Source organism: Silurus aristotelis (assembly GCF_946808225.1).
Source record: "Silurus aristotelis genome assembly, chromosome: 23".
Lineage (NCBI taxonomy): Eukaryota > Metazoa > Chordata > Actinopteri > Siluriformes > Siluridae > Silurus > Silurus aristotelis.
In genome coordinates, this window is record NC_139596.1 from 2447225 (window position 1) to 2473052 (window position 25828).

At 38.5% G+C, this 25828-nt stretch overlaps 5 protein-coding genes across 9 annotated transcripts; all 5 read right to left on the reverse strand.

The window, feature by feature from the left end:
* Positions 1 to 1261: 1261 nt before the first annotated feature.
* Positions 1262 to 3485, reverse strand: histh1l1 (histone H1 like1). The gene has a single exon (XM_083526530.1). It carries the CDS (start codon positions 2364 to 2366, stop codon positions 1752 to 1754), a length of 615 nt encoding a protein of 204 aa, XP_083382656.1. The 5' UTR covers positions 2367 to 3485; the 3' UTR covers positions 1262 to 1751.
* Positions 3486 to 4334: 849 nt separating this feature from the next.
* Positions 4335 to 4819, reverse strand: LOC310718102 (histone H4; the record flags this gene model as incomplete). Its single annotated transcript, XM_083526660.1, has 1 exon — positions 4335 to 4819. The coding sequence occupies one exon, from the start codon at positions 4817 to 4819 to the stop codon at positions 4508 to 4510; it is 312 nt and encodes a 103-aa protein (XP_083382786.1). The 3' UTR covers positions 4335 to 4507.
* LOC310718101 (histone H2B 1/2) lies at positions 4335 to 5634 on the reverse strand. The gene has a single exon (XM_083526659.1). The coding sequence runs from the start codon at positions 5555 to 5557 to the stop codon at positions 5183 to 5185; it is 375 nt and encodes a 124-aa protein (XP_083382785.1). The 5' UTR covers positions 5558 to 5634; the 3' UTR covers positions 4335 to 5182.
* Positions 5635 to 5845: 211 nt separating this feature from the next.
* Positions 5846 to 9764, reverse strand: cyb561a3a (cytochrome b561 family, member A3a). 3 transcript variants are annotated; one of them, XM_083526657.1, is made up of 6 exons: positions 9137 to 9764; positions 8253 to 8451; positions 7821 to 8029; positions 7481 to 7635; positions 6500 to 6668; positions 5846 to 6197 (listed from the first exon to the last, which is right to left on the reverse strand). In XM_083526657.1, the coding sequence occupies exons 2-6, from the start codon at positions 8437 to 8439 to the stop codon at positions 6174 to 6176; spliced, it is 744 nt and encodes a 247-aa protein (XP_083382783.1). In that variant the 5' UTR covers positions 8440 to 8451; positions 9137 to 9764; the 3' UTR covers positions 5846 to 6173. The 3 variants fall into 3 exon arrangements, with proteins under 3 accessions (XP_083382783.1, XP_083382784.1, XP_083382782.1); XM_083526658.1 differs by having other exon boundaries at positions 9133 to 9761; XM_083526656.1 differs by having other exon boundaries at positions 9705 to 9723.
* A 497-nt stretch (positions 9765 to 10261) lies between these two features.
* Positions 10262 to 17636, reverse strand: hdr (hematopoietic death receptor). 3 transcript variants are annotated; one of them, XM_083526662.1, is made up of 10 exons: positions 17479 to 17636; positions 15387 to 15504; positions 15144 to 15272; positions 14912 to 15023; positions 14647 to 14740; positions 14212 to 14296; positions 14069 to 14109; positions 13720 to 13956; positions 10893 to 10929; positions 10262 to 10798 (listed from the first exon to the last, which is right to left on the reverse strand). In XM_083526662.1, the coding sequence occupies exons 1-10, from the start codon at positions 17497 to 17499 to the stop codon at positions 10500 to 10502; spliced, it is 1173 nt and encodes a 390-aa protein (XP_083382788.1). In that variant the 5' UTR covers positions 17500 to 17636; the 3' UTR covers positions 10262 to 10499. The 3 variants fall into 3 exon arrangements, with proteins under 3 accessions (XP_083382788.1, XP_083382789.1, XP_083382787.1); XM_083526663.1 differs by having other exon boundaries at positions 13873 to 13956; positions 14212 to 14295; positions 14640 to 14740; XM_083526661.1 differs by having other exon boundaries at positions 14212 to 14295; positions 14640 to 14740.
* Between the last annotated feature and the right edge of the window lie 8192 nt (positions 17637 to 25828).

A 25828-nucleotide genomic window follows, 5' to 3' on the forward strand; every position in this document is an offset into this window, starting at 1 on the left:
GCGCTAAAAGTTTGTTGCTCTCTGACGCCGGGTGCTTCGTGGAACAGTAGAACAGGAAACGCATCCATTTTGTACATTGCAGGAATGTTCGAAGAATATTCCCTTGACTGACCTCAATGTAGGAAGGCTTCAGGTTTCGACGTACTCATTATGTTTAACATGGAGCAGCCAGAGTTTTTGTGAGAACATGTAGTTAAAAAAAATGGACTGATTATAATTAATTATATTTTGCATTTAAATGACATTACAAGCCAAATCTTGCTAGTTCCATTTGGAATGGCCTGCTAAAGAGCTCTGACCCTCAACCCTATTGAAACATCTTCCCAAAAAATCTGAGGTTATATGAACAGCATAAGAATAAGGACCACCGGTGGAACGGGATGTTCAGAAAGTTTTACATCTTACGGTCAGGTGTTTGTGTTGGTGCAAGATGCAGGAACAGTGTTCTTCTATGCATTCTGCATTTCTGACCCATAAAAAGTTTAACCGTTTAACGGGACATTTAAACCCGATTATGGACCAGAGGGAGTCGTCATATAACATATAAATCACACTATATTGCATAATAAAACGCTTTAAATACTAGATTCAAGAATTGTAGACATTTCATTGGTCATCTGTGTGTAACTGGGGTCCAAATGCCATAAAATTTTTTCAAAGAATTATAGACCATTTGGGGATTTTTTGATATTTAATGATCCAAAATACAAGATAATCTGCAAGAACCAGCAATCTTGAGACGACTTCTTATACGTACAGCTGTAATATTGGGGGTAGGAACTACACAGAGTGGATTGCACACTTTTTATTTGAACTGTTTTTTATTAAAATGTTTTTTTTTTACATAAATGCATAAAGATTAAAAAAAAAAAAAAAAAGGAAAGAGAGGCATGTTCTACAACTACGACTACAGAAAAGCTGTTATTGTTACACAAATAAATAAATTAACATCTTTGTTCTGGATATTTACAGGAAGTTTCAATCAGTAGGTTTATATTTACAGAGAGGAACTGAATGGGAATAACATGGGAACACACTAATAATAATAATAATAATAATATGACAGTGAGGGGATTTAAACATTTTATATATGTGATGTATATTTGGAGTTTTAGTGTGAGGACTGGTGTGTGTGTGTGTGTGTGTGTGTGTGTGTGTGTGTTTTTCTCGGCTTGCATTAGGAATCGAAAAAAGCTGCACAAAGCCGTAATCGGATCGGTGTGTGTTGTGTATCAGGTTGTGCAGAGGTAGTGATCGTGTGTTGTGTTTGTTTATGTTTTAGAGTTTACTTATCAATTGCTAGGTTTCCATTCAATTATTTCCATTGAGATTTAGGTCGCAGTGACGTCACTTCCGCTTTCAAAACTTTTTTTTTTTTTAAGCGGAAGTTGGACGGAGCAGACAAAATACAACGTTACAATTATATTTGTCGGAAATTACAAGTATACAAAATGGGCATTTTGGTAGAACAAATTTATATCGGTACAAATGAAAGACATTTATGTATCTTAAAAAAATAAATGAAATATACACAAACCAGAATTGATGTGAAAAGTGAAATTATTCCCTGTGGAAAACCCGGATAGAGACTGGATTGTTGATCAGGTTCGCTGGTGTTTCAAGTCTCTAAACACATCATATGTTTGGATCCCTTATGCGCATGCTCAGTCCGTAACCCCCCCCTCCTCCCCCTCAGCCCTGTGAGAGCGTTATTGATGGTTGGATTCTCGGCGTGATGATGAAGAATCTCTTTACTTCTTCTTCCCTGCCGCCTTCTTCGCCTTGGCTTTGGGTTTGGCCGCTTTAGGCTTCCCGGGTTTCACCTTCTTGCCCGGGCTCTTGGTCACTTTCTTAGGTGCGGGTTTCTTCGCCTTCTTCGGGCTCTTGGTGGCCTTTTTAGCCGCAGCTGCCGCAGGTTTCTTTACTTTCTTAGGCGCTTTCTTGGCCGCGGGCTTCTTGGCCGGTGATTTCTTCGGCTTGACCTTTTTCTCCGGCGTTTTCTTCGCCGCGGGTTTCCTGGCTTTAACCTCGGGCTTCTTGACGGGTTTCTTCGGCGTCACCGCTCCTTTGCTGACTTTGAACGAGCCGGACGCGCCGGTCCCTTTGGTCTGCACGAGCGCGCCCTTCTTGACGAGCGCCTTGAGCGCGAGCTTAACGCGCGAGTTGTTCTTCTCGACGTCGTAACCGCCGCCCGCGAGCGCCTTCTTCAGCGCCGCCAGGGACACGCCTTTGCGCTCGCTGGACGCCGACACGGCTTTCAGGATCAGATCGGACACGCTCGGGCCGGACTTCTTCGCCTTGGAGGCGGATTTTTTTTTCGGCGTCTTTGCCGTGGAGGCCGCCGGCGCGGGCGCGGTCTCTGCCATCAGGAACTGGTTCGGAAGATTAAAGAAGAAAGGAAATAAAAAAAAGTTTCACGTTTAAATACCCCCAACACGCGCGCGCACGGAGTGGTAATGTTTACGTCGAACAGCTGAGGGCGACAGATAAACGGCCGATGAGAACCTTATAGACTCAACCGACCGCGCGGCTGCTCCTGACATCCACCGAGCGGACCTCAGATGTGTTTTCTTACCCTGAGAAACGCTCGAATTTCCGCGAAAACGACCCGCGGATCGTCGTGCGACCCGCACTTTCTGATAGCTGAGATCCCGGTTTGTCTGCCCGGACCCCGGTTTGATCAGTTTTCCCGTCGGTTTTGCTTAAAACGACAAAAACGCAGGCAAATCTACCGGGAAACCGAGTGCTGGGAACCGAACTTCCTCTATTCTTTTAAAGTTTATACACAAAAATCTGCGACGAAGTGCAGCTTTTCCAGTCTAATCCCCCAGAAAAGACTCTGATCCACACATCCGTCGTGCTTTGGCTCGGACTTTGTTCCATCCCGGGGTATTTTGGAGCGTTTTCGGCGGTGGAGGTAGCACACTTCCACACCGTCGCCATTTCAACCTGGGCTTAATCTCATGGAGTCTTATTTTATCCCAAACCGACACGAATTAGGACTCGTTTCTACTCATTAACTATTTTTTTGTATCACGGAATCAAAATCGAGCGAGTGGAAAAGCGTCTGAGGGAATTCTGAAGAAATTCCCAATCCCTGGCTGGGAAATGGGGAAATGGGAAGGCAGGCCTTTAGCAGTGTATAGGATCGTGTTGTGGAGTGTGTTACAGAGGAGAAACTCTCAGGAGGAAAGTTCTACATGAAAATACAGATGTTCGGTTTTGTTCTCACGTCCAATTAAGACGACATTCAATCAAAACAATACTCATGATCAGTGTTTAACACGATTGTTTTAACCAGTAATAATCAAGGACACGTGGTGAAACAATAGAGACACAGAACTTCTGACTCTGAACACTTGCAATAAAAATGACATTAGGACATTTGGGTTCATCAGTCGCTTGATCTTGATCCTCGACCTTGTTTGTATGTTCTGAAGACATTGTTTTCTTAAAAAAAAAAAAATATTAAAGCAGCACATGAAAACCAGGGACTTGTTTCAGTCTTGGATTCTGGAGAATGAGATCTTTGTGGATAGGAAACATTGGAAACATTTAAAGTTGTTTTTAATCCCCATAAAAATAAAATCTGCCATTTGTAATTTATAATTTGTGTCCTGTTATGACAAGGTTATAATTTTATAGGTGCCTGAAGAACAATTCAGCTTTATAAGAGCTCATGTATAATAACTGTATATACACCAGGATACACAGAACACTTCTATTCGAGTATTATTTTATTATTTTATTATTATTATTATTTTATTATTATTATTATTATTAGACTTTAAATGCACAGTTATTTAGCACATTTCCAACCAATGATTGAATATTTTAGTTATTTCAGTTATGATGTAATTCTTCCTTTAACACTTATCAGTTACTTCAAAACTGAAACTAAACAAAGCACTCTGTAACTTCTACAATTGACTTCTAAAACATTATTAATCCTCTTCTCAATCCTTAAATAAATAAGAAAATAAAATTAAGTGCTCTATTAGAAAGTAGATTTATTCATGTATTACTGGATTTGGTAGTAATTGATATAAGAATCATTTGTCATTCGTGAAGATATGAAAATATATATGCATTTATAATATACTATATATTATATATATATATATATAAGCTATTTTACCACACACTAATATATATATACATATATAAATTATGTAAAGCAAATTATAATTATATTAATATACATTAAATACATTTGCATATATAATTTTTTTCCTCAATTCCTTTTTTTATTTCACAAAAAAATCTTGTGCTCAACACTCAAAATTAATATTTATATGCATGTAAAATATTTCAAGACAGAAAAAAAAAATCTTAATTAAATCACGTTTATTGTACTCAAAACAAATCTCACATTGATTTCAGATAAAAATTAATTAAAAAAAGACAGGATTTTGCTCTTAAACAGAACATCTGGGCGGCCCTTAAAAGAGCCTTTTGGGTTTTTTTTCTTTTTTGAATCAGAATATGAAGTCCAGGTTTATGTGTTTCAGCCGCCGAAGCCGTACAGGGTGCGTCCCTGGCGCTTGAGCGCGTACACCACGTCCATTGCGGTGACGGTCTTGCGCTTGGCGTGTTCGGTGTAAGTGACGGCGTCGCGGATCACGTTCTCCAGGAAGACCTTGAGCACACCGCGTGTCTCCTCGTAGATCAAGCCGGAGATACGCTTCACGCCTCCGCGGCGAGCCAGGCGCCTGATCGCGGGTTTGGTGATCCCCTGGATGTTGTCGCGGAGAACTTTCCGGTGCCGCTTAGCACCGCCTTTACCGAGCCCCTTTCCGCCTTTCCCTCTGCCGGACATGCTGCTGAATTAACGTTTTCTTTTGGTTCGTGTTTGGAGAAATGAGACACTGTGTGTACGCGAGGGAGGATATACCCGAGACGCGGACCTAGTGGAAACCAGCGCGTTGTTTTTCTGGCGCGGTGCCAGAGATAAATAAATAAAGCTCACTGAAAATAGATATTCGATTTGTTGTTGTTGTTTATTTAAACATTCGTATTGTTATTATTGTACATTTCACACAAAACACGTCCTAAATGCTAAAATCTCGCGTTTGCTATTTTGGCAAGAAATCAACAGCCGACACGAAGAAAGCCGCTCCTTTATGTGGACCATTGGGCGGCTCTTAAAAGAGCCTTTGTGTTTGTGTGGAATGAAGAGCTTTCACTTGGAGCTGGTGTACTTGGTCACAGCCTTGGTGCCCTCAGACACGGCGTGCTTGGCGAGCTCTCCCGGAAGCAGCAAGCGCACGGCGGTCTGGATCTCACGTGACGTAATAGTCGAGCGTTTGTTGTAATGCGCGAGACGCGACGACTCGCCAGCGATTCGCTCGAAAATGTCGTTCACGAACGAGTTCATGATGCCCATAGCCTTGGAGGAGATGCCCGTGTCCGGGTGGACCTGCTTCAACACCTTATACACGTAGATGGCGTAGCTCTCCTTGCGCGTCTTTCTGCGCTTTTTGCCGCCTTTACCGGTGGTTTTGGTCACGGCTTTCTTCGAGCCCTTCTTCGGGGCCGCTTTTGTCGGTTCCGGCATCACGATAAGCCAAAGAAAATCAAAACAGCAGATCCAAAGAAGCCAAAAAAAAAAATGGGTTGATACACGACACACGGCGAGCAAATGACTATACATACAGAGCGTATGCAAATTCACAACAAGAGCGCTGATTGGTGGAATCTGTCCCTTCGTTTTCGATTGGCTGACTTTGAATCTACACCCGTCCTGAGACGCTCCTCCTTCACCAAACCGGTTTGAACCCGATTGAAGAACAAAGACAGACAACAACATGGGTAATACAGGAATAACGACGCACAAGAACAGTCATTTGTTTTAATGATTGCATGTTTTATTGCCTTTTTATTGATTACTAACTGAACAACCATTCAATTTTATTTTCAATATCATATGATGCAGCACATTCGTGTTTGAATATTTATTTATTACAAACAAGAGCACGTTTTTGGTGTTCTGCTTCTTCTTTATGCACCGTAAACTAAAAAATCTCCAAACACATTCGTGTAAGAAGCGAATAAATATATCCAAATAAACCTAATACAACAATCCTAGCGGATAAACCGTGGAATCTGTGCGTTTAACTGGTTCAGACTGTAACCCGAAGCATGGAGAAAGCTCTAATCAATTCTTGGAGACATCAGTTGTTGTCCCCTGGCAGTTGCTGGAAACAAGAAAAAGAAAAAGCAGCATGAACCTCAGACAATATTATTGCTTGTAAGCATAGAACAGTGCATCTGCATGGAATCATCAGTATGGCATAATGTTAAAGATGAATATTAAACGTCGGTCATAAAGTGTCAAGTGTGAATTTCATGGACGTCGAGTCCTAGAGCATGTTTTATTTGAGCAGTAGATAAATAAATTGGTTTTATTCATAAGAATTGAAATACCTTTTTTGTACACACACACACACACACACACACACACACACACACACACACACACACACACAGGCAGGCTCACCCTGTAGCCCGCCTCCTCATTTGTCGGCTCAGGACGTTGCCAGTTCTTATTGGACAGGATTTTCAAGACCAGCAGTGCCAAAGCCACAATGACGACGCCGAGCGAATTGCCGAGTACCGCCTCCGGTGGCAGCTGCTTGTACGGCAGCGTCTCATTGGATCCCTTTTTTCTAGGTGAAAAGACCAATACCAGAGCAGATTAGATGTTAGGGAACTTCCATACGGAGGTGAACAAGATTCGCTTCATTTCCACACTTTTGTTCATTTCTTTCTTCCTTTCAGACACTCAATCGGCTCAAGTTTGGTGTCCAGTTTGTGTCCACCAATGACAATTTTTGGAAAGCTACAAATACAGTACAATACATGCCCAATAAAGACACAATGCAACATGCTAATAGATAGAAAATATATTCTTATATCATCAATCTATTTTTAAGAGCCTGTTTTCTGCACAAGCTCCAAATCCACTTGATACAATGAAGTCATTTTCTCCATTAGAGGATCTTCATAGTATTATATAACTTGCCAGTCTGAAGATGGATCATACCAGAAGGTTATATGGTGTAAATAGATGTCATGTCTATTTAATTCCAGGTCTGTTATTATAAAAGTTAAAGTACATTACAAGTGTATTTTTTTACATATTATATGGAATAGACCTTAATCTTCAGTTCATGTCTGGGTTTTTTTTTTTTTTTTTTAAGATACTTCCTTTTTATATCCAAACAAATAAAGTCGTTGGAATTAGGGAAATACATATTTCTGCCGTAGATAATCTCACTATGCTGGTTTTTCCCCACTTTAAATGTTCTGACCAACCATGTGAGCAATGAGGAAGCCTAAAGACAAAAATGTAGAAAGCAAATCCTCGCACTGTTCCTGTGGTCAAGCAACGCTCTTTGTTTTTTTGGGGTTTTTTTAGCAGTTATTTGCTGAGAGTTCAGATTTCAAATCTAAGTGTCCTGCTTTGACTGTCACTTACAGCACAGAGGACAGCTTCTCGTTGATGCCGGAGATGCAGGACACGACACTGAGGACCAGCAGAATGGAGCCCAACCACACGTGGGTGGGTTTGATGAGCACTCGCAGAGGCACGGGTGAGCACGGGAGGAGAAACGCTCCGAATCCAGCAACCCACTAAGAACACACACACACAAAGAATAAAAAGATTTAATATCTAGAGCTATATATTTATGAATATACCATAAGACTGGGTAACAGTTACTTGAAGTACATATGTTCCACTGAAGAGAAAAATCTTCTAGATTGCCTCAATCTCAATAAAAAAGAATAATAATAAAAACTCTGGATTGTTTCAGCACCTGAACAGCGAACAAGGCACTGGTGACGATTCCTATCCAGCTGTGCAGCGAGTAGAGATTCGCTATATTGTTGGCGTTGTGGTAGTTAAACACGGCACACAAGCCCAAAATGGTGAAGATCAGCGCGAGGAGAAGAAGGCAGGCATGGAGGATCTTCCATCGCATTTTGTCTTGAGTCCAGGACAGCGGGATGCGATACAGCACGGCGGCTGAGACAATAACATTGACATACCGGATTAATCGATTGACAATCTCTGGCACGGCTTGCATGCGGTTGTTATTAACATCAGATTACTACCTATAAACATTAAAATTAAAAGACTTCCATGAATGACTCACACGCACTCGACCCAAACGCAATCCTCCCACACCCACATCCTCCCGCTGCTGATTCACAGCTGTCATGCTCTTCGCAATGTGATAAACACTCACCGTTTCCGTACAGCACCACCAGGCCGACCACCATGAGCACGGGATGCCAGTTGAATTGCGTGATTGTCCCGTCCCAAGAGAACCCGCCGCGGTAGGCTGAGTTCCAGTGGGCAACCAGCACCACACACACAAGGCTAAGCACCAAGCACAGCAGGTAGGCTGCATAAAAGGATACGGTCGCCATCATCACTGGAGCGACCTGGACAAATGGTAGAAATACAACCACCCAATGTTACAACAAACACATCAGGGACTGTATACCCATTTAACAGGGAAAAACTACCCCAAACCACTCGCGTTATAACCACACGAGTGTCATCATGGAGGTTCCTCATTTTTTGGGCAGAAATGTCAGAGTAATGTTCCTCATAATACCTCATGGGGAAACCCTTAAAGCATCCATTAAAGCATCCACTCTGAACCCTTTTTAGATCGTACAGCGTTTTAAAAAGCTCCTGACGAACCCTGTTTAATTTTTTGTTAGGTAGATGTAGATTTTGAGTAAATGCAGGAAGATAAATAATTCTGGATCATCACCTGGAATAAGTGAGTCAAAAAAGTCATCTTACAGAAACACTGGAGACTCCTTCTATACTTGAATATCTTCAAAACATAGGAACATTTTTTTTGTTTGTTTTAAGGTGTAAAAATGTTGAAATCGATTACACCAAAAAGGTCTCTCGTGAAGCATCTGGATACCACACCTGGGATCTAAATTTCATCTGGATTTATTGTCAGAGCTGCTCTTAGTAAAAAACAAATCACATTAATAAGACTGACCAACACCTCCTGACCAATCAGAGCCCAGAATTCAAGCAGATAGGGTATATATATGCATATTATTATCTAATATTTAAAAAAGAACTAAATAAATACTTACTTACTTTAGGAAATGGGTTTCAAAAGTCAGTAACCTAAAAAGCGATCTCTCCAGATCAAGCAGGTGTCAGTGTGATATGTGCTCTGAATCTGAAAGTCTGAAAGTTTCCTGTTTTTGGTGACATCAGGCCAAAAACATAAAGCGCGTGATTTCTTTTTTTTTTTTTTCGATATCTTTCGATATTTTAATATTTTCACTTCTCCTTTTTCCCCTTCATCTGATCCCCCCCCCCCCCCCCCAACAATATTATATTAATAATAATGAATATTACATTTTCAGCTTATTTGAAACAATATATAATAACAATAAAGCAATGCACTAAAGTTTTTTTATTTTATTTAAAAAAATAAATAATCACAACACGTTGAACATGCGGTTTTCAGGAACTAACCGCCACCAACCGCGCGATGTTTCCACAGCAACTATTACACCTCGCGCGCGCGGATTCTCGGTTTAAATTTAAACGTTTTTGGAATTGTGTTTGTTATTTAACAAAAAAAATTGCCAAAACTAAAACATTGTTTAGTGTTTTCTGCTTTCAAAAATATAATTTAGGAAAAATTACAGCACACCTTTGGACTTCCTGAACACAGCGAAGCTGCGCATGTTTACTTCCGCCTTTCTAGAACGCCATGCACCATGGGTAATGCAGTTTTTTATTATTATTTTTTTTACACTATACCAAGGGGTCTCCACACATTCGTACACCATGGACCAGTTTACTTCTCATATATAGAGTTTTATATGCTATTTAACCAATAGCCAATATTAACAACATTTTATATCTAATGAAAACCCCTGAGAATCTGAAAGTTCAGGTTAGATCTTTAAACGCTGAAACTGCCTGCAGAAATAAAAGTAGACCCTGGGACAAATTGTTTATAAACCAAACCGTAAAATAGAGAATAAAACATTTCAGAGCATTTTCTTAATGATTTTGAAGCTCTTATATTTAGTGTTTGTAATACAGTCGGCCTTTTCTGAAAAGTTACAAATACCGACCTCTTGTGACCAATAGCAGTATGACAAGCGGTTACTATCTATTCATCCATCTAAGGGGGAAAAAAAAGTGTCTGACTAATGATGATACCATGCCTTATAAATTTCCAATGAAATACAAAAACACAAATTAGCAAACAAGGCATTTAATACTATTACATAATACAAAAAGCAAATAGAACAGATCAATATCAATATCAGGCAACCAACACCGATATTCACAATTCATGTGTTTTTCTATATATTATTTAAATAAATAAATGTACAAAAAGTAATAAATAACACTCAGTTCGATGTCCCAATAGAGCTTAAATGAAAAAAAACAAACGCCAGGAATCCATAAGCGATAATGGGATGCGGTTTTTTGTTCAGTCTTCCTCGTATCTGAAGTGGCGTCCATCGATGGCTTTTGTGATGATGCACTCTGCCGACAGCTTCTGGTCCAGATTCAGCAGGGCCTGGATGAGGGTGTTAAAATCTGCCTTCATGCCTTCTTTCTCCCTCCACACTTTCAGCAGCTCGTACACCCTGTCCTCAGGTAAAAAGTGAGACCCCTCGACCGTCCTTATGGAGTTGTCGCTCACGCCTAGGATCCTGAAGAAGCGCTTGTGAAAGGTCACGTCTATATCTCCGAACATGTCGAAGCACTTCCTCAGAGAATCATCTCCTGGAAAAAAAAAGGGGGGTGGCAGAGGTCATACACTGTGCAGGTATGATACGGAACTAAAGTATTTAATACATAAAAGAGAACAAGAACGTACCATTTAAAGGAACAAGCCTTCGTACTTTTTCACTTTCCTAGACAAAGAGAAAAAGTGGAAAGATTCTCATTAATACAAACATCAGTTCATCCAGACATCTGGATGGAGTTTTCTTCAATTGGAGGCCACACTGGGAAGCTCAAGATGGTTCTGCATGAACAGACTAAAGATCCATTAAGTTCTTATTGAACTTGAAGCTCGGATGATGCTGGGATTTATTTAACCACCAGATGGCGCTGCATAGCAATGTATCATGTGCCAAAATAGTAGGCTCTATGATTCGGCTTTTTTATGTGCACGACAAGAGCTGACTCGCACGTCAGAGTCGTTTAATTCAATCTGTCTTTGTTACTTTATAAGGCGAATTTATTGCCAACATTACAATCGTGAAATAGAAACACGACTACTTCTTAATATTATATAACAAAATGGGTGAAGGTAAGCTTTATTCCAACCAATCGCAATGAGCTGATGTAATGTCGTACCCTACTTATGCAATCCACTTGTACGGTTTTGTAAAGTCCTGCTTAAGTGACAGCAGATATCAATCACACGTGCTCAATAGAATACATTTACATTCATGGCATTTGGCAGACGCTCCAATCCAGAGAGACTTACAATTACTCATTTGAGCAAGTAAGAGTTTAGGCCCAGCGTCGGCATCTTGGCGGTGCCAGGATTTAAAATCACAACCTTCTGCTCAGAAGTCCAACAGCTTAATCCCCGAGCTAGCACTTCCAGAATATTTGGACCCATACAAATCTCAGCTCAGTCCTAATCAGCGAATTCAGCCAGGCTCAATAGAACATCTGAATAATTATAGAACCATCAAATTTCCAAGATTTAAAAATAAATGCCGGCTGAATGATTTTGAATCCAATTTATTGGATTTTTAATAAAATGAAAAAAAAGAAAGTAGCATCCGAGCAGCCTAAAGCACTCCTATACAACTCTTCTCTTGACTACATGCAAGTGAAAATACAGAGATTGAAATAAAAAAAATCCCCTATTAGTGTATCAGTGTTTTTTTTCCTGACTCAGTTATGAGAAGTTTCAAAAGCACATCCTGTATTACCAACTGAACTTTCGACTGCGAAGTTCAATTGTGGTACAGTGCAAATGATCAGACAAAAAATAAATAAACACAACGGGCTGATAAGCAAAAATCATGAAGCAAGGATGTAAAGGATATAGAAAAGCACACAAAACACATAAGCATGCACACAAAAAGCTGTCAGAGCGTCAGTTAATGTTGATTGAGCCTGTGTTAAATGTCAACACTTTGTCTTATTATTAGCTTTGGGTTATGTCAAGCATCCTTCAGATGAGTCTGTGATTTCTGCTACTATACAATTTCTAATATTTTAGAACAACACATTTTACTATAAAGCAGTGATTGTTATAGGAAACGAAGTAACACCTTCTAAAAAGGTACAACATTTTGACAGTGATTTGGGAACAAATGTTGATTTTTGAATTTCTTTCCAGAGGAAATTACATAATACTCATTACTCTTATTTGAACAGCAATCCCATTGTATGGCATTAGGTGGCGCCAAATCCCCAACTATTGTAATATTTTGATAATGACGATAATTATGATGAAGATGATGGTGATTATTATTATTATTATTATTATTATTATTATTATTATTATTATTATTATTTTTATTTTTATTGTTAAAGTACAGACATTTATTTCAAATGTTCACATTTTTAATGTTTTTTAAATTATAAATCTAAAACGTCATTATTATTATATTAATTTAAATAATCAAATATATTTTTCCACTGTTTGAGTATACATTTCTACTGCACTATAGCTCCTGAAATTCTGCCTCATATAATATCAATGAGCCCCAGGTGAACAAAACCACATCCTTGTGGTTAAGCACAGAAAGAGCACAAGTGTTTACGATACTTTTCGAATTGTCTGAATGCCTGCAAGCATCGAACTTCCTGTGTATAAAAAAAAAAGAAAAAAAAAAAAAACGCTGATGCAAATCATTTGTTTTCTTGACTTGTATATGCAAGCATTTGCATGCAGTAGCGGTTTTCAGTGTCTCTCCTTTTTTTTTTTTTTTTTTTTTTTTTTTAGACAGCGTGCTTGAATCACGTGTTTTCTTAAGAAATCAATAGGAGATCGATCTGTCGGTCTGCACTTTCTCACAAGCTCAACACTTTCACACCATCCAATCCTTCATTCTCCTTCAATTCTCATTTGCCCATCGCTTTATTTACAACTTTATCCTATTCATCTTGTTGTTCATTTCTGATAAACGACGAGCTATTTTAATGACTCTGTACTAATTTAACTCTTTGCTTTTGTTTTTATCTCTCTAACTAGAGACCAACCATTTTACCTCTCCATCATATCAATTCATCTATTCACCAACCAACTAATCACAAATCAACCCTTTTCATCTATTTAGTCATCTCTGAATCCTTTACCCATTCACCCATTTCATCCCACCATCAGCTTAACATCTCCTAACCTTATCCAGCCAACTATATACCCATCAGTCAATCTATTCCTACATCCAACCTATAGTGGACAATCATTGTCCATAGTGGACACAAATCCAATCATTCTCATCCATTCTGTTTTTACATATCCCGAAATCGATCCACACAGCTATCATTCCATTTATTCCTCCACCCAATGATCAACCGACCAACTGATCAAATGTATCCACTTAAGACATAACCTGCTTCCATTTATCCGTCTCCATTTTTCACTCCATCCACAAACTCTCCTGCTGTACCACTAGCTGTGGTCTGACTGTGATGTGTTTAATGCCTGCATGCGCTGAAGCTGCGACTCTCACCAGAGTGTTAAGCTGCTGAAGCAGTGAGTGGCTGTGGCAGAACTCGCTCTGAGGGGCAAACACAGACAGGCTGGCTTGGGATGAAGCTGTAGTGTTGGGGAGGCTTGGGCCGAGCCCTTTATCCTCCTCATCATCTATCATGTTTTCACCCACTGTGAGAACGGGGCAGTGTTCTCCGTTCTCCAGGTCATCATTGTGGTTATTATGCGTCGTCTCAACCGAATCGCTCCCATTTTCCTAAAAGGAAAAATTCGATCGTTAAAAAAAAAAAATTCCCATCTCTCTCTCTCTCTCTTATCGCATAGCCCAAAGCACAGTAAGAGCTTTTTCATAAACATATATTACTTACTCTGCACATTTTCCACTTTCCTCTCAGCCATTTCAATGCCACTGAAAATGACACAAAGGAGGGAAAATATCGGCACTGGTTTAAATATTTCATAATTGAGATATACACAAGAGTGAAGGACATTTTATTTTATTCTTTCTTACCTCCAGCTGATTTTCTCCAGTACCAGAATAACAAGATGATCACGATCACGATCACGATGAAGGATACAATTGAGATCACTGCTTCTACATTTCAATACACAAAGCCCAAATTAACCACACCTCCCAAACAGTAAAACAATACAGAGTATCACAGCTCACATCATAACTGTTTGAACTGTCCACCTTTATTTATTCATTATTTTTTTTCCTCAGAACTAAAATTTGTCTGAAACAATCCAACTGCTGTTGTTCTACTTAACCAATCAGAGTTAAGTAGGAGCAGTGTTCATGTATGTATAACAAATCTAGGACAAATTAATACCCCCCCCAACATAATCTGTTTATAACTTTACATACAGGGTTGGCTTGTACAGTTAGGTCATAATAAAACTGCATAGGATAATGTGTTGTGCATGTGGTGTGTTTACGGGTATTTGTCGACGTCGTAGCAGAGACGGAGCCTCTTTTTTCACAGATGGTGTTCGAAAGGGGTGTGCAGCTCTTCACAATCTCTTCATCTTCTTTGCACCTAGATACATAAGATCCAACATCAGCTTTATTCGCCAAAAACATCCGACTCTTGATGAGGGGGTCTTCAGAATTTAGAGTCGAATCATTTAAAAATAACCTTCGAAATGATGCACACTTTACACATTCATAAACACAGTCAGACACACTCATAGCTGTGGTGTGAACATACTTCCTGCACGTCTTGCAGATCTCGCAGGGTTGATCTGGCGGACAGAAGGAACCTGCTTTACACTGACAGTGAGTGTTTCTTTTACTGCTGCACTGCTCCACAAGCTCTTGATCTACACATTGATAATAATGTAATGGTTGCGGTCAAAATCAGAAACTCTTCACCTCAACAGTACATCATTACTGTTAACTCTTAAATACACTTCATTACTGTGTGGCCCGTATTTGAGTACCTGAGTGACACTTGGTACACTCCAAACACTTGAAAAGCCCATTATCATGCTCGGTGTAGAAGTCAAAGTCGCACTGCTCACACACGCCTCGCTCAAATCTTCTGCTGCACGGCTCTTTTACATAAGTACCTAAAAAGAAAAATGGAAAATACAAAAAAAATTATCAGGCAGCGAACTGATATTCCAAATCCTAGAAAATCTGGAACATCATGCTCCTCTGAAACACTCTTCCATGACTCTCACCAGCCGGACAGTTAAGGCAGTAGATGTCGTTGTACGAGTACCCCATGTCGTCCCTGCACACGTCTCGCGCCATTCGGATCCCACTTGAGCTCACCACCAAACTCCATAATATCACTAACTACAAAACAAGAAAATTAGATTTTAAATGAACATGCTGCTATTTTCCTGAGCTCTGTTAATATTTTACTGTTTGCTTGTATGGCAGACACTTTGAGCGGTGTACAGACATTCATGATATGAAAACATGTTTACCACAATGACTAATCAGCTTCTTCACAGTTTCAATAAAGTTATTTTAGGTTCTTTAAATCCATCTGATTTACAGGCCTATTTGCATTCAACTCATTCATTCAACCAAACATTAATAGCACAATGATGGTACCACATTATACAAAAACAAAACAAAACAAAAAAAACCACCCAAACAAATAAAACTACTCTCCTCAAATTAAAACTCCAACGAATAATTGGAATGCGACAGCACATATAATGGTTTGCATTTTAATAAAAACAATTGCCCAATATCTCAATACTGTAACCAAGAGCATTGTGTATTCTGCACCTTAAATCTCCATCCATGATTCAATGTTTTGAAGATTAAAAAAAAGAAGAAGAATAAAAAAAATATAAAAAAGACTAAGAATCAACCACTCACATTTATGCACTTTTTTTGGTCCAAAAACACTGGTTATGAAACAGGACACCACACACTTACTTTACATCATTGTGCAATTTATCTCAGCCAATCCACACTCAGCCTTGTTTTTTGGGACATAAATGAAAACCCAATTGGACACCGTAAACCCAAGCTTAATTTCGAACCCTGAAGATTTCAGTTAAGCACAAGTCCGCCAATTCACCCATCATAAATGATAAATATCTTTCCTTTTTATACAATCAGACATCAGAAGACTACAGAGGACGGTACGAACGGCTGGAAGGATTATTGGTAGCCCCCTGCCCACTCTAAAGAAACTGTACACATCTGCATGAAAAAGGGCCCTGGATCACCCTGGATCCCTCACATCCAAGCCATACTGGTCAATGCTACAAAGCACCAAGCACCAAGACAAGGAAACGTTTCTTTCCCCAGGTTATCTACCTCATAAACACTTAAACGCTTTCCCTATTGTGCAATAAAATAAAGCATACCTGCACTACCGAAATCTGTACTTTTTGTGCACAATAATACTCTATTTTCTTCATAAAACAAAACATACTTGGCAATAAAACTCTGATTCTTACAAACTCTTCAAATTGGGAACATCAACAAGCAGAAATGGATCACTTCATTCACCGATTCATTTATTATTTGATTGATTGATTCATTCATTCATTCATTCACTTTCTACTCAAACTCAATGCTTATCGTGTGTACTACTTTCCACTTCTACTCTGTACTTTCCAGGTTTTACTAAGAGATTTTGAGAGGACCAGCCTTTAAGTAAAGTGCAGTGCGCATGCGCATTTGAACGGCCCGTGTATTGCGTATCCACAATACAGCGCCGTTTACATGCGCATGCGCACTGCACTGAGTACAACTTGATTGAGTAAAACCCACTACTCTGTACTTTCCAGGGTTTTACGAAGAGAATTTGAGAAAAAATGTACTGTCAGAAACATTATCCAGAACACTCACTTTTCAAGTCCTGTAAACGGGGACGGAAACAAGAGAAAAACATCTGTAGATGAAGTGTGTATCCACTGAATATAGAACCTTATTCTAACTTCATTCAACATCGAAACATTAAGAAATTCTGTATAATATCATAAAACGCACAATAATAATAATAATAATAATAATAATAATAATAATAATAATAATAATAATAATAATAATAATACGCCTTTTTGGTGTAATAAATAGCCCAGAAATTACTTAAGTATAAATTTTTTGGATATCACTTTTTTTTTATTTTTGCATTCCTGATTAAAGAGAGAAAAAATGAATAGAATGTTAAAGAAAGTAAAAAGTAAAACTAGGATTTGATCCGAGAACCGGATTTCGACACTTATTCCGCTTATTTCGTTTTGTTGTTGTTGTTGTTGTTGTTGTTGTTTTTGTAATTATTGTTCGCATTTTCAGACTCACCAGGTTGCTCAAGTGTCTCATGATGATTCTCCAGGTGTCAGAATGTGAATGAAGAGCCAGAGATGGTGTTAAACTGCGTTAAAAAAAAGTTCACAGATTACTCCGCCTCTCTCTCTCTCTCTCTCTCTCTCTCTCTCTCTCTCTCTCTCTTTCTTTCTCTTTCTCTATCTCTCCCTAACTCTTTCACCTTGTCAACCCCGTTTCATTCACTACGTACTGAGAACACGCCCCCCCCCCTCCCTGTGCGTCAATGAAACGCCTTTATTACTTTGCTTCATTATCCATACAAGGTAACTTTTTTCTAATCTCTAAACCAGATTTAACCTCATTAGATTTTTTTCAAATCCTGATTATTTGTATATATTTGTTGCAAATCATTTGTCTCCTGAACGTTTCTGTTGCACATTTTATGCCCACATTGCATCTCTACTGACTGTTTTTTTTTATTTTTTTATTATAACCTAACAAAATGGCATTGCTTTGCACTACAGAGAATTAATTTATTAAACATAATTCAATTATTAATTATTAACCCATTCCTGAGGGTCTGCAGGATGCGGTAATATACACCGGTTTGAAATTGAGATACCTTTCTAGTTTCCTTGAGTAGTTCGAAAGTAGAAACCCGGATAATCACTCATTTTCATGGGGGACAAGAGAATCAAAAATGAAACCTTTTACAGACATGCTTCTAACAAAGCTTTTTTTTTTAGTCCTCAGAGTTTCTTGTTGTCAATTGCATTGGTGTCAGCAAAAAAATATGTTACGTAACATTAAGGGCTGAAGAAAAAGTTGGGGGAATACCAAAAAGGTATATAGCAGACCTGTCTTAGAATGTTCTTACCGAAGGGGGAAAAAAACATTTCTTAGAAGAAAAAAAAAACACAACATAGACCCACACGTTGGTGTGACATGGGCACTATCAGCCTAATGCCTTTCCTTCTGCACTCTAATGATAACCCAAATGCTGCTTTTACAGTAAGGCTGAATGCCAAATCTCCCCCTGCTTCCTACCTAGGGTACAAAATAACAGCTTCTATCAGGAATTATAATACCATAAATATAAAAAAAATTGGAAATATCGAATTGGATTAAGCATACTAGTCTTTATACAAGTGCACTATGTACTGTATGACCTGATGGCTTTAACACTAAATTAAGTGCAATGTATCTCAGATATCCATTTGGGATGAAGCCTCAACTGCTGGCAGTTTGCAAGAATGGGGAGGAGACGATCAAGTTTAGTGAGTCATTTACTAATCTAAGGGGAATTTCACAGTCATGCGTTAAAATTCAGGCCAACATGTTACAAGGGCTGAAGGGATCCACTTGGACATACAAAGTGAGCAGAATAGTATAGGTAAAAGAATCAAACACAGAAATGATAAACATATTATACCAATAATGATTATATACATATGATGGCTAATCATTTTAGTTTTGTTTGACACAGACAAAAATGGTGTGGTTTCTAATGTTACTTTTCTTATTTTTTAACAATGTTAGTCTTATACTAGAACATGGAAACATGGGCACTGGATATGTCTGGGCATGATCTTGCGAGGTGAAGTGAAATTTGTTTCACTTTCATTCGCAAGAGTCGTCACTGTTAGTAATCACATGACATCTACATAGGACTTCCTACCACACAATAGCTGTGACTTACACAACACAATTTTGACAGCATGCAAGTCATGTAAGTTAAAGGCCATTCACTAAAGGTTACATCCGGTTCAGCTCATGTGATTTATTGTAAACGCCATATTATCATACGGCCAGACTGCATTAAACTTAATGCTCAAACTTTGCAAAACTGCCCTTGATATTGTGTGACACACTGGTTTTTGCCATTTCGATGGTCCTTTGTGGTTTTTGTTGTCGGGAACAAGCTCGCTGTGGCTAAGCCCATTTGAGGTCCACAGCGGTGTTGTCTTTTGGGACTTCTGAGGGTTTCCTTTCAACATCTGAATGTGGGATTGCACCTAGAAAGCACCCATTAACCCCAATAGGGCATGTTTGCTGCGTAACTGAAAACAAAGAAAACATCACCTCAATCAGAATTTCCTCCAGTTAAATTCTGAATGAATGAAAGCTGGTGTTGGATCTGTGATGATCTCAAATGTTGAGCCATTTTATGAGTTGCTCACTAGCTCCTGGTTTCATAACCTCAGCTGACTGTAGATGACTGTAGAAAGGAAATTATTTATAATCTTACATTTCAGTGTTTATGTTAGTTCTCACTCTCCAGTGTTTTGTATTGTTTTATGATTTATAATTATACTCTTGATATCACCCAAATGAGGATGGCCTTCACTTTGGAGTCTGGTTCCTCTCAAGGCTTCTTCCTCATAACATCTAAGGGAGTTTTTCTTGCCATAGTCACCCCAGGCTGCTCATCAGGGATAAATACACACCATTCACGTTAATTCTTAAATTATTTAAAGCTGCTTTGAGACAATGTCCATTGTGAAAAGCACTATAGAAATAAACTTTACTTGACTGGTCTTCTTCACCCTGACTTTAAAAGGGGCAAAAATCTTGGCGCAATTAACATGCCACTGTATTCGCTTGTTAACTCTAACATTCCCTATTCAATACAGTGTTTTGAATATATCTCACTCCTCACTTGATTATTGCTAACAAAAACAAATATGAAGGCAGACTTTTTTTCTCATAACTGGAAAATGATGCCATTTAGAGTTCTGTCTTCATATTTCTGAGGTAAATTCCCAATTGGCTAGTTAAATTCAAAACATGGATAGTGTCACAAATATGTGTAGCGATAGATATCATTTTTTTTTTAAGATTTTTTTTGTTTATCGAGTTTTTAGAGTCAAATCTAACGTTTGGTGGAGTGTGAATAAAGTTTAATCAACAGGTTATTTCTTTGCCCTGAAATGTTATATAGTGTGAGAAAAAAGATATTGTAAGTATTCTTGTGTCTTTGATGGTGTATGTAGTATTGTTTTTGCTCACTCATTTCCAAGACTGTCTCTTATAAAGTCATGAAACACAGTGACACTCTTCTTGTTATTTGAGATGGCATGCTGTTTTAGTGTCGGAAAATATCTTTCTACAATGTTTGCATGGGTGCGTGTGACTCATTAGCTTTTATACCCCTCTGTTATTGTCTCTCTGTTTCATCTGATAATGTGTCCATCTTGAGATAAGAAGGCATTTGGACATTTTGACATTCTTGACATTTGGAACATGAAAACATAAAAACAACTAAAAGTAAAAAATAAAAATAGACATGCAATAGTAAAAGTTTGGAAACAGTAGGCTAAAATGTATATATTTTTTGTACATTGTAAATAGTCATGTCAAAAAGTGATTTAAATGACATAAATGTAATTGTTGCTTCAATTACATTCATGGATGAAGGTCTCCAAGAACCTGCAGAGGGTACCAAAAGTGTTTTTTGGGAATGCTGTTAAGAATTAAAAAATGTACTTGTTTGGATTTCAGGTTGTTATTGTTTCCATTGTGACTTTTTTTTTTTTTTTTTACAAAGAAACAATTAAACTATTAAAGTAATTATTATTATTAAGGAAAAAGTATAGCAGATCTGATGTTTTTGCTTATGTTGCATTAATGGAAGGTGTCTCCAGTGTCAGTGCTTTTTATCACAGTGAGTTCCCAAACACAGAAAGGTATTCAGGATAGACAGAGATTGAGATCACTGGGTTATCAGAAAAAATAGCTTCAGATTCGAGAGAGAGAGAGAGAGAGAGAGAGAGAGAGAGAGAGAGAGAGAGAGAGAGAGAGAGAGAGAGAGGAACTGCTTAATAGGTGTTTTTTGACATTCAATGCAATGGCAAACCATTCCAAAGTACTCTGTCATTCATACATACTGTATATTTTAAAATGTACTGTAATGTTTTTGTTTTTGGCAAATTGCTGTGAAATAAAAGGAATAAGACGCATTAGATCAATAAATAAAAATTAATCTCTTATCTTTCATGTGTTGTTTGATAACATTGTGATAACATAACCACTAACCACTAAAACGATACGTTTAAGGAACACAAATATTGGCACCTTAAATATTATGCTACTAATGTAATTGCTAGTGTATTTAATTACCAAAGTGTCATTCAGTCATTACTCATAATCACACACTCCAGTGCTCATGTTAGTTCTCACTCTCCAGTGTTCTGTATTGTTTAAAGACTATAATCACACTCTTGATGTCACCCAAATGAGGATGGGTTCCCTTTTAAATCTGGTTCCTCTCAAGGTTTCTTCCTTATAACATCTTAGAGAGTTTTTCCTTGCCACAGTCACAGGCTGCTCATCAGGGATAAATACACACCGTTCACCTTAACTGTTAAATTCTGTAAAGCTGCTTTGAGACAATGTCTGTTGTGAAAAGCGCTATAGAAATAAACTCGACTTGACTTGAATTTATCCAATTTTCCAAATGTTTCAATCTGAACAAGTTTCTTTTTCTCGACATTTCAATTCAAGCAGGCTTTATTGTCATTTCAACAACATTTCCCCAGGACCATCAAACAACATAAAAATAACAAAAGGAACACAGAACTACAGAGAACTCTACACATGACTCATTTCGGGGGGCGCCGTTCTTGCAGTATTTTTTCCGGCTTGCAGTACATCATCCTCCTAATTTAAAGCCACAGTATATCATCCTCCACGCTTCTCTCAGAATTGGGCAACATTTATAATACATGTATTTCAAATATAAAATACAATCAAATAATCAATTAATTAGAAACTAGTTGCTATGAAAGCAGGTGCCATCAGTCGTCTTGTTATGAATGACTTGTTTGTCATTGAGTCAGAGTTGCTGATACAAAGTTGGTACCAAACACCAAGTAACTAAATAAGGATACAATTATGAGTCATTCATCAAACATTAAACTGTTGGTTACTTTAAAGCTAACCTTTATCTCTGAGATCACAGGGATACTGTAGGTGAATATTTGTATATCTGTTAACTGATTACCATGTGTCAGATTTATTCCATGTGTCAACATTTATTTTGATACATGATATGGTTACTGTATTTTCTAGTTTATTCTCATACACTTAAAGTTTAAGTGGCTTAACAAGAGGAAATACAACATCTGTAGACAAATTCCTTGACACGTCTGTGTGTGGTGTCACATTCCTTGTGAAGATCACCCAAATTCTTCAATCGAATTTGCTTGACGAGCCTCTCAAGGCTGCGGTTCTCTCGATTGGTTGTACATCTTTTTCTTCCACTTAACTTTCTGTTAACATGCTTGGATACAGCACTCTGGGAACGGCATCTTCTTTGGCAATGAATGTTTGTAGCTTCCCCTCCTTGTGAAGGGTGCCAATGATTGTCTTCTGGACAACTGTTAGCTCAGCAGTCTTCCCATTAATGTGTAGCCTAGTGGAACATTGTAGCCTGAGAGACCATTTTGAAGGCTCAGAAAACCTTTGCAGGTGTTTTGAGTTGATTAGCTGATTAGCATTTCACCATATTCAAATTTCTTGAGTTGAATTGGTGAGTTTTTGTTAAATCTGAGCAAAAATCACCACAAAAACTGAATTTCTTTATTCTTTTTTATCATGGCTACAATAGGGCAATAGCCATAATAAATCATAGTACTTTGGATAATTAAGTACATTTAAAGGCAAATACTTTTGTACTTTTACTTAAATGAAAGTTTGAGGGGACACTTTTACAGGAGTCATATTTTACCTCAGGTTTCTCTAATTTTACTTAAGTTCATGGTTTCTGACCACAATCCAAACACAGTAGCACTGACAAGTACAGTACAGAAGATAGATGTAAATATTTGGTTCAGCAACATTTCCATTTTAGTCCACTGTTAATTGTTAACCCTCTGCTCTGAAACATGACTTGACATGCCTTTCTAGTATGCCATAAGAGATCCACGTTGATGTTTAAAGTTTTTGCTTCAACACCATTTCTATGTCTTAAATCTCCTGGTAAGGGAATCATGTGATGGTTTACTGAACATGTTAATGTTGTTGACTTGCCAGATTAAATCAGAAAACATTCCATGTAGGGCTATGTAAGCGAAAACTTGCGTAAGCTCTGGCCACACCTAATGACCTGATTGACGTCATAGGTGGTGTCGTGAAGTCTGAGCGCCGTAACAATTAAGCTGTCAATCAAGCATGTGTTTGAGCAACGTCTTATTATAATATCTAGAGCAACACTCCTATCTTATGTCAACATATCACCATTTAGAGCCACAATGTGGCTCTAAAATCTCTTTAAAATAAGCTATTAAATATGAAAAAACGCTTTTGGATTGAATCAAGGTACCAATCTGATTACTTCTGGCTTAAAATTTTACAAACTAACAAAAAAGACTAAGTAATCTAAACACAAGTGACTTTAATTTTATTTCTCAAGAGTCTCGCCTTAGGAAATGTGACATGTTTAATAAAAGGCAAACAAAGCAAGCTGGAATGTATTCAGAGTTTTTTTGAATTACTATGCAAACATTGCTTTTCAAAAATCCTCCAATGAAAATAGAAAATCTGGACTGGGAACAATTAACATATACTAAATAGATCAAGTGCAATATTTACATTACTTTATTTGGCCACAGGATACAACTGAGCAGTTTAGTGCTAGGATTTGACCTTCTAGGGCCATGACCTTCTGAATAGTAGTAATAATAATAACTTAACCACTGACCTATCCCTTCTCTTCAATGTGAAAGTCTGTGACTGAGTAAAGCTCGTCCCGAGTGTTTGATTTAGTGACGAAATCGAGCAGTTCTTCGGGGTGCAGTCAGACATTTCCGGACACTCCTGCAGTTAGACTTTTCAGAAGTGTCATTGCCTGAAGCCTCTCATTCGTTACACTGCTTTATCTGCTCTGTCGGTGTGTGTGATAATGAGTGTGGCTCTTGGGACAGAAAGGTTTATGGGGCTTGAAGTCATTAGCGAGAGAATGAGAGCGAGCGCTGTGTCCTGACGTCTGTCTCATTGACCCAGGCCATCTCTTAAAATTTTATAGCAGCTGCTGCCGCATTTATTTTACAGTCCCCATTATATCTTATCTCCATTTCTCTGATGATCAACATAAACAATATTGATGGAAAAGGAGCAGTAAAAAAACAAACAAAAAAACAACCCCCAACCAAAAGGCATGTGGGATAGAAAAGAACTAAAGGAATGGGGCAGTCACTAAAGATTAAAATGATGTGTAGTATTGATTTAGTAAGAGCATAGATAATATAACGTAGGATATATTGCATATTACATATTTTAAATATGTCTGAGAAAAACTAATTTTAATCCACACTTGAAACGTCGTAAATGCTGCCACCTGCTGGTAAATAAGGGAAAAACACCTGAGACACTAGTGACAAAATAATAATCTCCGATATTAATTTATAAGGTTTATACACTTCTGGAAATAGAAAGCAAGACAAGGAGACGTGGTGGTGGAATGAGGAAGTGCAGGAGAGCAAAAGGAGAAAGAGGTTGGCAAAACAGAAGTGGGATAGACAGAGTGATGAGAAAAGTAGGCAGGAGTACAAGGAGATGTGGCAGCAGGTTAAGAGGGATGTGGCGAAAGCCAAGGAAAAGGCATATGAGGAGCTGTATGAGAGGTTGGACACTAAGGAAGGAGAAAAGGATTTGTACCGATTGGCCAGGCAGAGGGACCGAACTGGGAAGGATGTACTGCAAGTTAGAGCAGTAAAGGATGGAGAGGGAAATGTGTTGACTAGTGAGGAGAGTGTGTTGAGAAGGTGGAGGGAGTATTTTGAGCAGCTGATGAATGAGGAAAATCAGAGAGAGAGAAGGTTGGATGATGTGGAGTTGGTGAAGCAGGAAGTGGATAGGATTAGTAAGGAGGAACTGAGAGCAGCGATTAAGAGGATGAAGAGTGGAAAGTCGGTTGGACCAGATGACATACCGGTAGAAGCGTGGAGATGTTAAGGAGAGATGCAGTGGAGTTTTTGACCAGATTGTTTAACAGGATTTTGGAAGGTGAGAAGATGCCTGAGTAATGGAGAAGGAGTGTGCTGGTACCGATCTTTAAGCATAAAGGAGATGTGCAGTCTTGCAGTAACTACATGGGAATTAAGTTGATCAGTCACACCATGAAGTTATGGGAAAGAGTAGTGGAAGCCAGGCTGAGAGAAAAGGTGACCATCTGTGAGCAACAGTATGGTTTCATGCCAAGGAAGAGCACCACAGATGCCTTATTTGCTTTGAGAATGTTGATGGAGAAGTATAGAGAAAGACAGAAGGAATTGCATTGTGTGTTTGTGGATTTAGAGAAGGCGTACGACAGGGTGCCAAGAGAGGAGTTGTGGTGTTGTGTGGGGAGGTCGGGTGTGTCGGGGAGGTGTGTGGGGGTGGTGCG

Bases quoted from the DNA above. Each gene is read 5' to 3' on its own strand.
- LOC310718101 (XM_083526659.1), bottom strand. From the start codon at position 5,557: ATGCCGGAACCGACAAAAGCGGCCCCGAAGAAGGGCTCGAAGAAAGCC.
- hdr (XM_083526661.1), bottom strand. From the start codon at position 17,499: ATGAGACACTTGAGCAACCTG. The intron at 15,273-15,386 runs GTGAGAGTCATG...TTTTCTTTTTAG, and splicing joins CTGCCTTAACTGTCCGGCTG to GTACTTATGTAAAAGAGCCG. The intron at 13,957-14,068 runs GTAAGTAATATA...TTTTCCTTTTAG, and splicing joins GAAAGTGGAAAATGTGCAGA to GAAAATGGGAGCGATTCGGT.
- histh1l1 (XM_083526530.1), bottom strand. From the start codon at position 2,366: ATGGCAGAGACCGCGCCCGCGCCGGCGGCCTCCACGGCAAAGACGCCG.
- cyb561a3a (XM_083526657.1), bottom strand. From the start codon at position 8,439: ATGATGGCGACCGTATCCTTTTATGCAGCCTACCTGCTGTGCTTGGTG. The intron at 7,636-7,820 runs GTGCTGAAACAA...GTGTGTTCTTAG, and splicing joins GTGCCTTGTTCGCTGTTCAG to TGGGTTGCTGGATTCGGAGC. The intron at 6,198-6,499 runs GTGAGCCTGCCT...TCTTGTTTCCAG, and splicing joins ATGAGGAGGCGGGCTACAGG to CAACTGCCAGGGGACAACAA.